We start from the raw sequence: 12,627 nt of genomic DNA on the forward strand, positions 1-12,627 counted from the left end.
TACAACTCCACCTCAATCACCAAAAATACCCACCCCTGCCACACAATCCCCACAGCACTCACCTAATGTTGCAGCATCTCCACCCCCCACACTGCCTACTCCAATCACTACACCAAATGCCCCTACTTCCCACCAAACACCTATTCCAAACACCAACACCAGAAAATCCTCTCGCATCTCAAACCCTCCCACCTACCTTAAGGACTACCACTGCTCACTCATAACAGGTACCACCAACCCTAACATCCCCTCAACAACAGGTAAAACTCTTTACCCTATCTCAGATTTCCTTGATTACAATAACTTATCTTGTTCTCACAAACTGTTTAATTTAAATATCACTACTGTTAAGGAACCAACTTCTTATTCTGCTGCTATCCTAGATCCTAACTGGAAACAAGCCATCACGGCAGAATTAGAATCCCTTAAAGACACAAACACATGGGTACTCACTTCCCTACCCCACAACAAAAAGGCCATAGGCTGCAAATGGATATTTAAACACAAATTCAATCCAGATGGCACTATCCACCGATACAAAGCCCGCCTTGTGGCCAAAGGCTTCAATCAAACACAAGGCCTTGACTATTTAGAAACATTCAGCCCAGTTATCAAAATGACCACTATTAGATTACTTCTTTCCATTGCTGCTTCACTTAAATGGCATGTCCATCAGTTGGACATCAACACTGCCTTCCTACACGGAGATCTCGACGAAGAAGTATACATGAAATGTCCCCCTGGTCTAACAAATTCAAAAAATCTGGTCTGCAAACTTACAAAGTCCATATATGGACTGAAACAAGCCAGCCGTCAATGGAACTTTAAGCTCACCACCACTTTGACTCAGCTTGGCTTTATACAATCCAAATCCGATTACTCTTTATTTACTCATAAATCTGACACTGATTTTACTGCTGTTTTAGTCTATGTCGATGATTTGATTCTTGCAGGTACCGACATTAAACACATTGCAAATATCAAGCAGGTTTTGGACGCCAAATTCAACATAAAAGACTTGGGTCACATCCGCTATTTCCTTGGTTTCGAACTTGCTCGCTCATCAAAAGGCATCACACTATGCCAAAGAAAGTACTGTTTAGATTTGTTAGAAACCACAGGTCTACTAGGAGCTAAACCGGCCAGCACACCAATGGATCCTTCCCACAAACTGGATAACACTGCTGAACCTCCCCTAACAGATCCAACACAGTACAGAACAATCATCGGTAAGCTGCTATATTTAACACATTCACGCCCTGATATTGTCTACTCTGTTTGCATGCTCAGCCAATACATGTCAACCCCAACACAAACGCATCTTCAGGCAGCCCATCGCATCATCAGATACCTCAAAAATGCACCATCTATGGGTCTATTCTTTCGTGCTGATTCATCTCTCATCCTCACTGGCTTCACCGACTCTGACTGGGGAGCTTGCCCCGTTACAAGACGCTCAACAACTGGATTCTCATTCTTCCTAGGTGACAACCTTGTCAGCTGGAAATCAAAGAAACAGCCCGTCGTGTCTCGCTCATCTTCAGAAGCGGAATACCGCGCTCTAGCCAACACTTCTTGTGAAGCTCAATGGCTGCTATATCTACTTCAAGACTTCAACATAAATCATCCCGCACCAGTCAACATCTACTGCGACAATCAAAGCGCAATCCACATCGCAACAAATCCAATCTTTCACGAAAGAACGAAGCATATCGAAATGGACTGTCACTTAGTTCGCGACAAAATCCAGTCCAAGATAATACATCTGATGTCGATCAACTCCAACAATCAAATTGCTGACTTATTTACAAAATCTCTTCACTTTGGCCCGTTTCAATCATTGTTTTGAAAACTGGGAATGCTCAATATCCATTCCAGTTTTAGGGGGGGTGTTAAAACATAAGCCCACTTAGTCATAGGCCCATTTACTTATTCTTTTTATATCCTGGCCCAATTCTGTTTTGTACAAAAACCTATATATTGACCCATGTACCGATTGCTCAATTAATGGAAAATATCACAGATTTTTCACATTCAATTTAGCTTCAATACTTCCGCTGACATTTGTCAACATATATGGACGTGCAAATTATTCCATATCATTTACACATTAATATTTAATCATCATGAAAACTACAATAAATCAATACTACAACAGTTATTTTCAATATTTATTGATTAATAATTTCTAAAAAGGCACAACTCCACTTCTTTTACTTTTCCCTAACTTTATCAGTTGATAAAAGAAACTCTTAATTTTGTGAAGTACGAATTACATAATTTATCTACATCAAACAAGAAAATAACAGAAACTTTAAAATATAAAACAATTCACTCATTATTACAAGCTAGTAAAAAGAACTTCCTGTTTTCTTCTGCATTTTAAGATGAATTGTCTATTTTGTTCTAATTAAATTCTCAGCAGTCACTAGCAAAAACCAAGAAAGCTGGCCAGTCTTTCATGACCCATTTTATAGGAACACACTGAGTATACGTCTCAACAAGCAAACACCTAAGTAAACATTTCCACACATATATAACAAAGTCTCTTACATGTTACATTACAAAAACCATCAAAATCAGGGTTATATAAAGGTGAGAGGCACAACTACAATAAATTTCAATATGTACAACAGCAACATGTAATACAGACACATCCTTTCATAGGTAGAATATCACTTCTTAGGTAGAATAGTTTCCAATTTCTCTAATACCTTGACTTAAAACTTATAATACTATTTTCAATCACAACTAGTGCAAACTAAACTAAAATAAAAACTAGAAGCAACTTGTTACTTGCAGCTAATGAAAATGAATATAGAAGCTTCATGAATGATCATACCTTCACCATAAGACTAGCACAATCAACTTGAAGAATACAGAACTAGAAGCATTCACATGAAATTTAAGTGCCAAATAAATAATCATTTTCTTTAAGTTAATGCAATCATCACCATTGATAGGGAAATTTTTTCTATTTTCTATCATTGATGTTCTTCTTTTTTCCTTGGCTTCAGCTGCTTAAATGACACAAAACGTAGCCAGAATCAGAGAGGTCAAGAGTTTATGTCTTGACGTTTTCACGCCACTTCCCCTGGACTCAAAATCAAAGGGTTTGACCCCATGGTTAATCAATATGTGAATGATGGGAACCCAAAACATGTCAAAAATTGGTCTGCTTTCAACATTAAAATGAGACTTCAACTGTTATAGACAAAAGCTTCAAATGACAACATCTAAAATCAGATCATATACCTCTACAAAAGCTTCAAATTACTCGATTTGAATTAGTTCTTCTGGCACACATTAGCAATTAGTAAAAATTATATTAGAAACCAGCAGCTAAACTGTTGGTTAGATCATTAGTCATAATCCATGTAAACGGATGGCTAACATAATACGGAACAATCCATAATCCATAACAAGCAGCCTTCATCATCATAAAGTGTATGAATAAACTCAATAAGACTAGAAAGCAAATGCAATTGTATTTGGTGATATATTCAGAAACACTTTATTTTTCTGTGAAGGGATCATGAAAAACCAAAAATTACTTCCAACAGATTGACTTTTAATTTTAAACTAGATAATAAAAATGGTTGAAACAGAGAAACCAGAGATGAGAAACTGCACTGCATATCATTCCTGTTAGTAAGAGGATTCTAACAAAATATGACTGATGATAAAAGTGAAAAATAAAAGGGGCATAAAAAGAAAGATATAATAAAAAGAACGGTTACAACAGAACACATTTGGCCTTTGCCATCCCATTAGGATAGCATGTAATGCATAGGGATGACAACTTTCAACACAGCTCCTCAAACCCTCGTGCTAGTTTCAGACTTTCAGGAATGCACAAGCACAATGTTGTTGGGTTAAAGCATTTGACATTAAAAGGGGAGATTTAGCTTAATATATAAAAGCTAGTAAAATAAATTAACGCAAACAATTTGTCTGCGCCCTGTGGATGACGTCACATTTCCACTAAGTTTTTACATGGACTTCCTTTAAGTTTTTGGACCGAGAGGATAATGAAAAACTTTCTTTTTCAGTTATAACTTTACCCATGCTTGGATAGAAAAGGAGAGTTGCATAAGGCAATTAATTAGCCAACATAAATTTTGTTAAATAATTTATGAAATGGAACAAACTAAAAAACATTTAAAATAGGCAAGACGAATAAGAGCACATTAAGGGAAAACTTGAAAAAAGACTTCAATGTATATTCTTCTGAAGAAGGAAAAAAGTTGATAGGTCCACGTAGTCAGCCAATCAGACGATGTTCCATTGCTTAGCGAAAACAACAAAGGTTGTGGTTTGGGTGTGAGGGCGGGGATGAGGGTGAAGGGAGATGAAAGACTATAATTAACCTCTAAAAGTAATTTTATATATACAAAACAATTCAAGCAATTAAAATTGTGAAACTAAGCATTCCTTCACAATTCTCAGATACTGAATCAAATCTTTGTCCTAAAACCAGGGTTAATGAAGCAAAGTAGCAAACTACACTTTAAAACCAAACAATCAAGATGCAAAGTCAGGGAGAAGCTAGAATACCAGCACATGAGTTTAGTACTGACAAGAGAAGGAAGTTATTGATCTACTGAGGATAATAAAGTGTTCGGTAATGATGTCGCAGATTCATACCACTGTAAGTAAAGTTATTACCATCATAATAAGCAGATGGCACATTTGGCTCTGATGAGTTTAGATGAGAACCACCTAGGTTGGGGTTTCCGCTGGGACCAGCTGAAGGACTCGTGTAAGAAGGCATGGTTGGCGTAGGGGCGACGATGCCAAGCGGAGTGGCTGGTGAGCTTGTGTATGGATTTGGATGGTTTGGAAGCAAACCTGAGGGCCTGACAAGAGGTTGTTCGTACTGGCATATTGTTGAATTATTATCACTTACACTCATGAGGACAGCTTCTGGACCAACTGAAGTGAATGTTCGAGGAAGCTTGATCCCATTTTGCTGCTGCTTCTTCATTCTTCTCTTTCGTTGCCGTCGTTGTAGTGTATGTCTATTTAGAATAGAAGCTGGTGATCTGTCTTTCATATTTGCACCCTTCCCCTTCAACTGCTCTATACGCTGCTCCAGGCTAGCTCGTGGATATTCAGATTCAAGCTTATAATTCTCAATAGTCTCAATTACCGTTTTCAGTACACGCATTTCTCTATCAGTAACTTCTATCTGCAAAAATACCTCGGTGAATATAGGATGTGGAACTATGCATTAAGTTATAAATCAAGGTGACACTTACCCATGGCCTTCCTTCCTGGGAAAGTCTTATAGCAAGTTTCTTAGATGCATCCACACACGCTTTCAAAATAGGAACTGGTGGAATCTTATCAACAAGATTAAACTCAAAAACATACTTGACAGCCAGAACATATTTGCCCTTATCAACAAGTTTCTGAACAATCTCTGTAAACGTCAAAAATACGTTGTGTTACTGATAACAATAGTTAAGAGGGTAAAATTAGAAATAGGGCATGTGCGCTTACATATACACCATTATAGACAAACAAAACTGTCACATTATCACAAATTAACTCATTAATCATTTTTATTTATTACTTGCATAGTAGTCTAGTAACTCTTCACATGTGTGTTAGTATTTTTACAAGCGGGTTAGCCACCTCTATGTTTTCACCTGGATAAAAACTAAATTTGAAAATACAAATTATAAAGGGTTTAATTTGGAATACTATGTTAATTCGTATACCCTTTAATTGCTTTTTGTTTTGCACTCTCTCTTGGCTCTTTATACATTTAATTACCGAACAGTCTTCAACAGCAGGGAGCGAAGTGATAGAGATAGTGTATTAGTTAGCATTTTGCATTATTGTATAGGAGTTAGCTGCTGAGCTGTAACAGTTAGTTACAGCATTTTGTTACAACACTCACTCATAAGAGTCCCTTGTATCTCTTTCAATCATGAAATACAATAATAGTTTCCTAACTGAATTATGTTTTTCTATCATGGTATCTAGAGCTTCTTTTTTGGTCCAGTAGAACTCTTCCATGGATCCTCCATTTCGCAATGAAGGTGTGTTTCCGTCTTCGCATGTCAAGCTTTTACATCTCATCTCGGTTAAGCTTGATGACAATAACTTCAAGCATTGGAAGCAACAAATTAATGGTGTAATTCGCGGTCACAAGTTTCGGCGATTTGTCACCGGTGATTCCTCAGCGGTTTTCGTCCGGTTCCGATTCTGCACTCAATGATGCTAATTCTACGTATCTTGATTGGGAGCAACAAGATGCACTTATCTTGTCTGTACGTGGCTTCTATCCACCATTTATGATTCGCTTCTTTCGAAGCTCGTTGATTGCAAACATTCATGGCAAGTTAGGACTGAAGTTCATCGTTACTTCACCACCTTACTTACCGCCAAGGCACGCCAACTCCGATCGAAATTGAGTCGCCTCACGAAAGGATCGCTTACGATTGAGGAATTTATGGTTCGTGTTCGCGAATTTAGTGAATCATTGATTTCAGTTAGAGATCTCGTTCCTCTTCGCAACTTAATTGAAATCGTGCTTGATGCACTTCCCGAGGAATACGATCCGATTAATGTTGTGAACAGTAAAGAGGATCTAGGTTCTCTTGATGAGCTTGAATCGTGTCTCCTTACGCATGAATCACGACTTAAGAAGCATCAGAAAGTTGTACTCACGGAGCCGATGTCAGTGAATTTGATGCAGGCTCTGCCGTCATCATCGTCGGTCACCACTGAACACTCCGCCACTAGTATGGAGTCGTTTCCTCTCGGTACTAGTCATGTTACTGCCACCGCTGAGAATCATGGTTATCACTCAAGAGGTGGTCGTTTTGGCCGTGGCGGTGGCCGATTTGGCCATGGAGGAGGTAGTTTTGGCAAAACTCAATGCTAGATTTTTTGACAAATTTGGACATGATGCATCTATCTGTTAGCATAGATATTTGAATTCCAATGTTGCTATTTTCTTTCCTCATAGAGCTTCCTTCAATCCTTCCATGATGACTGCAAGCCCTATGTATATGTTGAAATACGAAAGTAAGAGACATTTGAATAAACCGTGTATTTTGTAAAGCACTACGGAGACTTTATTATATATAGAGAGATTACAACTAAGTACATGATATAGTCGATGTGTGACTATTCTATATATTAATATTCTTAACAGTATATATTTACAAATATCAACATTCCCCCTCAAGCTTAAGCATATAAGTCAAATCCACCAAGCTTGCCACATATATAATTAGTTCTGGGACTTCGCAGGGATTTTGTAAACACATCTGCTAATTGATCATTGGAGTTGACAAAGCTTGTGACAATGTCGTCTGATTCAATCTTCTCTCTGACAAAGTGACAGTCTATCTCAATGTGTTTGGTCCTCTCATGGAAGACTGGATTTGAAGCAATGTGCAATCCAGCTTGATTATCACAAACAAGTGTCATTGGTCTAGCTTCTTCAATTTGAAGTTCTTTAAGCAACTGTTTTAACCAAGTGAGTTCACATGTTGCCATTGCCATGGCCCTATACTCTGCCTCGGCGCTTGATCTTGCAACTACATTTTGTTTCTTACTTTTCCAGGATATAAGGTTTCCTCCAACAAGTACACAACACCCAGAGGTGGATCGTCTATCAATAGGTGACCCTGCCCAATCAGCATCGGAGTATCCAACTATCTGAGTATGTCCTTTATCTTCATACACGAGGCCTTTTCCTGGAGCACATTTAATGTATCTTAGAATCCGAACAACAGCATCCATGTGGAAAGCTAGGGCTCAACTCCGTATTAGCGGGTGAATTCTCAAAAATGAGCATGCGTTACACTGACACGGGCTCAGTGAGTACAGATTTCTCATTCTTCTCAAGACGTGATTCATGCACAAGCAGAAACGATTCTAGTTCATCAAGCGAACAGAGGTCCTCTTTACTGTTAAAGAGGAGCAACAATAGAATCGTATTCCTCAAGAAGCGCATTAAGAACTATTTCAATTAGGTTTCTAAGAGGAACTGGATCTCCAACCGAAATCAGAGACTAGCTGATTTCGCGAACACGAACAACAAATTCCTCTATCGTACGCGATCCTTTCGTGAGACTTCACAATTCATATCGAAGTTGTCTCGCCTTGGTCGTAAGCAAGATGTTGAAGTACCGATGAACCTTAGACCAAACCTGCCATGAATACGTATAATCAACAAGCTTGGGAAGAAGCGAATTAGAGATGGTAGAAAGAAGCCAGGTGCAGATAAGAGCATCTTGTTGCTCCCAGTCAAGATACTCTGGATTTGCACTGCTAGCCACAGGATTGGCACCAGGAAGAAAGCGTTGAGGAACCGAAGGTGCAATAACGAATCTCTGAAGATTGTGACCACGAATAATTCCATCAATTTGTTGTTTCCATTGCTTGAAGTTCTTGTCATCAAATTTCACAAAGATGAGATGTGAAAGTTTGACATGAGAAGAGGAAAACGAGCTCTCAGTGGTGAACAAAGAAGAATTCTCCATGGATGCAAGTTATTGGATCAAGAAAGAAGCTCTACATACCATGATAGAAAAGTAGAAATCTATTAGAGAATTTTGTTATGATCAGTTCAGAATTTCATATTGTGTATTCATTAATTTGAAAGAATACAAGAGATCTCTTTATATAGAGATATGAGTAACTAACTCATTTACAGCTCAGCAAGTTAGTTACAGTTTTAGTATTAGAGAAAATACAAAGCTAGTAGTTTACTAACTATCTCTAACATAATGAACATTGCTTAAGATTAAAACTGTCAATCGAAGTGGAAGATTCCAATTTCCAATAGTCAACCAAGTATTATGGCTGGTAATTAATAGAGGAGTTGAAGGTGGCTGAACTTCTTTGCTACTCCTACTCCAATAGAATAATAGGGCTTAATTCATCGACAAAACCATGATGACTGCCTCAACATTAATATAATTTACTAAACATTGGTTTGTTTCACTGAGCGTTCATTGAAAAGGAAATGCAACAACTGATTAAGAGATTTAGTAGCTACAAAGAATGGGCAAAAAATATAGCGGATACAACACAGAGAAGCCCGTGCAGGTAATGTCTACAATATAAGAAACCAAGATATTGTTTGTTTTTTAAAAAAAAATCATAATAGTGAATTGAAAAAAGATAATCGTAACTATCCATGTATGTTCATATGGTGAAAACTCGCGCGAGAACAAGGATAAATAGAGAACGTAGTGACATTCTTAAATGATGTTTACAGGATATCTTTCTTATCATTTTAGATCTCAAAAAAAAATTATATATTAAATTTCTATGGTGGTTCTTATGATAGATAACTGAACAAAAGGAAATTTATTTATACGAGTTATTTCTTCTAAGTATTGTACCTTATTGAAGTCTTGGATAAGTGTGTTGTGCATGTCCAAGCAAATAGAAAATAATTATAATTCTTTGACAAGACCCTTTATAACGAATATCCGAAATGTTGCACAAGTACTGTAGGTGTCAATATCAAACACGTCTGATAAGCTGTAGCTACTAAGCTATGATATGTTATAGTCATATACAGTTACACACTTCAAATTACTAAAGACGACAAAACCTGAATTTGTGGGAGAATGTGTCTTGGGCAAGTCATAGCCCTAGGACGATTGGGCGAATACTCGGAGAAGCTTAGGAGTGGGGAATTGAGCATGAGCAATCAAAGGGCTGATAAAGTATTTCAACTTTTTGTCATAACATAAAACTACTTTCTTATCCAACAATTTACTATAATGATCTTCATGTCCATTTTAAAACTTGGAAGATGCTAGCATCCATGTAATGGTGAAGTGGAGCTAAGTATACTGTACACGCCATCTTTGTTACAAAATATTCTAGAGCCTACATGATATGACACCTAAGTATATCCTAGAAGAAAGTAGGGCCATGGGGGAGAGAATGTTAGGTAGTTAGTGACGGGGAGCTAGATTCTAGGATAGTTTGCTAGAGGATGAGAGTATATTTTGAGTATCATCGGTGAGTGTGGAAAAGAGAGGCATTAAGGTATTTTCTAGTTGGTGGTCAATTAGGAGAATCTCTTTCAAGTAGGAGCTATAAGCTTTGGTTTATTTATGTTTACTGCTCTGGTGTAAGAGCATCTAGTTTAATTTCCATTCAATAAAAGATACAGTTTCATTGACATATAACTTTGAAGTTCTATCACTACCTATCAAAGAGAGGTAATATTCAGTTATGTTTTCATTAAAAAAATATCAACTTCCATTTTTCAAGAATGTGAAGGAATTTATTTTTCCCAAATCCTAGAAAACATAAAACAAGCAAAAATTAAGAATCGCATTTCAAAAACATGTTAGTTGCACATTAAAAACATCGGATATAATTTCAATTGCCACTCACTTCTTTTCTTTTGTCTATCTTTCTCTTAATCATGAATACCAATGGTAACAATTTAATACCCAATAAAGACGTACGTGCTTGAAACTCGTGTCAGAGTTCCCAATTAAACTGGAGTTAAAAGGGGGGCCACCATCATTGTAAACCAACTATATGCATGCACCTAATGAGAATCCACCATTATAACATCCCACTCCTGCAACTTAATATTAAGAATTTAAGATAACCTCTACGAAATGGCAAAATAAAGGGCTCTCATTGAATATCAGTGTAAAACTAATTTACACTTACAGTTTATACCCCTTATTCTTATTAAACTATGGGTGTGTTTGATTTTGAAGTTGGTTGAGGAGGCCAAATGAACGTTTGTGCAATCTATTGTCAATATCTTTCCAAACACACTGATACTTTCTATCTCAAGTATGAATAGAAAATATGAATCTTTATTGAATTTCTATTGAATCTATACGGTAAATGCATGTAAAAGAATGTTAGGTATTTGAGAGCAGTGTTATCGAATATCCACCATACTATGGCGAATATCAAGGGCGGATTTTGGGCTGGCCTCAAAGGTAAATATTGGCCAATATTGCTTGTTTTTCCGCCATAATCCGCTATGACGGCACCACAAAGCAGCCTGTAGGGCGGGATTTTGGCTCTCTACCATGGATCGCCATCCGCCACCGATAACAGTGTTTGAGAGACCTATATCCTCCACAAGAATGGTCGTTATTGATATTTGATACCTTCTACTGACCATGTGTCTCCATATAGAAAACCTAATGCAACATACACCTAACATCTATGACTCACTATCAGCCATCAGTTAGTGTTTTAACTCGTTAGTTACACTGCAATCAGTTAGTTCATTATCCCTGTTATCACTCCTACTGTAAACCTTCCTAATAGGAGGTCCCAGCCCTTTATCACACAATATCCTAATTCCTATTATAAAACAAACACACACACTACATTCTTATTCTTATTCTAACACAAACACAAGTGTTATTCTAACAATCAAACAAAACCAACTCTTTAGAAAAATTCAACAGCCTTACCAGGAACCCTATCTGTCAAACCAACATCACGACAAAGCTGCATGAACTCGACATTAACTGCAGCCACGGTAGAAATTTCAACAAGCTCATCCATGCTAAACTCAGAAACAATACCAAACACATAAACCAAATACATAAACCCCAACGCCTTCAAAATATTTCCACAATCACCCATCAAACTCCCTTTCCAATCAACAGCCACCTTCAACGCTTTCTCCCTAGCCTTATAACTCACATTCACACCACCAAAACTCATAACCCTTAACAACATAACACAAACCCTCCCCATCCTCCTCGATCTCCAATCATTACAATCACCATTCAATTTCAACCCATGAAACCTTTCCAGCATTTGCAGAACCAACACCCCTACATCCGGCGCATATCGAAATGCTTCAATCAGTTCCTCCTGAACCCTAACTTTATCCTTGAGATTATCGATAACGTAATTCATCAACCCGACACCATCCATCTTCTCACACAGAATGTTCAATTTGTTCTGGTTCGACAAAATGCCGTAAGCATCAGATGGGTGGGACGGATAGTTAGCGTGTTTGGATGTTCGGTTGTTAGGGTTAGCGTAGTTAGTTAGGGCTTTTGATTGGGATTTTGAATGTGATTGTTCGAGTGATTGGAGGATGTGGAAGCGGTTAGTGAGGGAGTGTTGGAGAGAGGTGAAGTGGGAATCGAGTTCGAGCCATGAAAGAGGAAGGGAATGAAGGAAGGGACAGTGGGGTTGGAGATTTTCGAAGGCTTTTTTGAGATTTTGTTTCTTCGTGTCGATGAGATTCAGTGCTTCTGAGATTGTTTTTGATGTGGACATTGTTGGAGTTGAATTGGGGATTTGCGAATTGAGATGCTGAACACTCCTGTACCCATTCAATTTTATTGGATACCGCACATGTTCAATTTTGATAGATCCACTTATACAATTTTAATATTAACTAGTAAGACTATGTACAATGGTTACATTATTCAACACCCTACTTTTTCACTTTTTATCTTCCACATCATCTTCTCTCTCTTCCACCTAATAATTCAACACCTATTCAATTTTTTTTCACTACAATGGTTTTGTTTAATAAAATTCAACACCCTACCCCTGTTAGCTGAAGATTTCGTTTTATATTATTTGTCCTTCGAAGGAGTTGAGAATCGAAGGAAAGATGGTTACTGATGGCCATCC

At 37.6% G+C, this 12,627-nt stretch overlaps 1 protein-coding gene across 2 annotated transcripts; it reads right to left on the reverse strand.

Annotated features, from left to right (window-relative positions):
* Positions 1–1,389: 1,389 nt before the first annotated feature.
* LOC131662315 (truncated FRIGIDA-like protein 1) lies at positions 1,390–12,330 on the reverse strand. Of its 2 annotated transcripts, XM_058932080.1 has the most exons (4): positions 11,442–12,330; positions 5,262–5,425; positions 4,669–5,191; positions 1,390–3,094 (listed from the first exon to the last, which is right to left on the reverse strand). In XM_058932080.1, exons 1-4 carry the CDS (start codon positions 12,262–12,264, stop codon positions 3,081–3,083), a joined length of 1,524 nt encoding a protein of 507 aa, XP_058788063.1. In that variant the 5' UTR covers positions 12,265–12,330; the 3' UTR covers positions 1,390–3,080. The 2 variants fall into 2 exon arrangements, with proteins under 2 accessions (XP_058788063.1, XP_058788062.1); XM_058932079.1 differs by lacking the exon at positions 1,390–3,094 and having other exon boundaries at positions 4,451–5,191.
* Between the last annotated feature and the right edge of the window lie 297 nt (positions 12,331–12,627).

This window comes from Vicia villosa, linkage group LG3, assembly GCF_029867415.1.
Source record: "Vicia villosa cultivar HV-30 ecotype Madison, WI linkage group LG3, Vvil1.0, whole genome shotgun sequence".
Taxonomy (NCBI): Eukaryota; Viridiplantae; Streptophyta; class Magnoliopsida; order Fabales; family Fabaceae; genus Vicia; species Vicia villosa.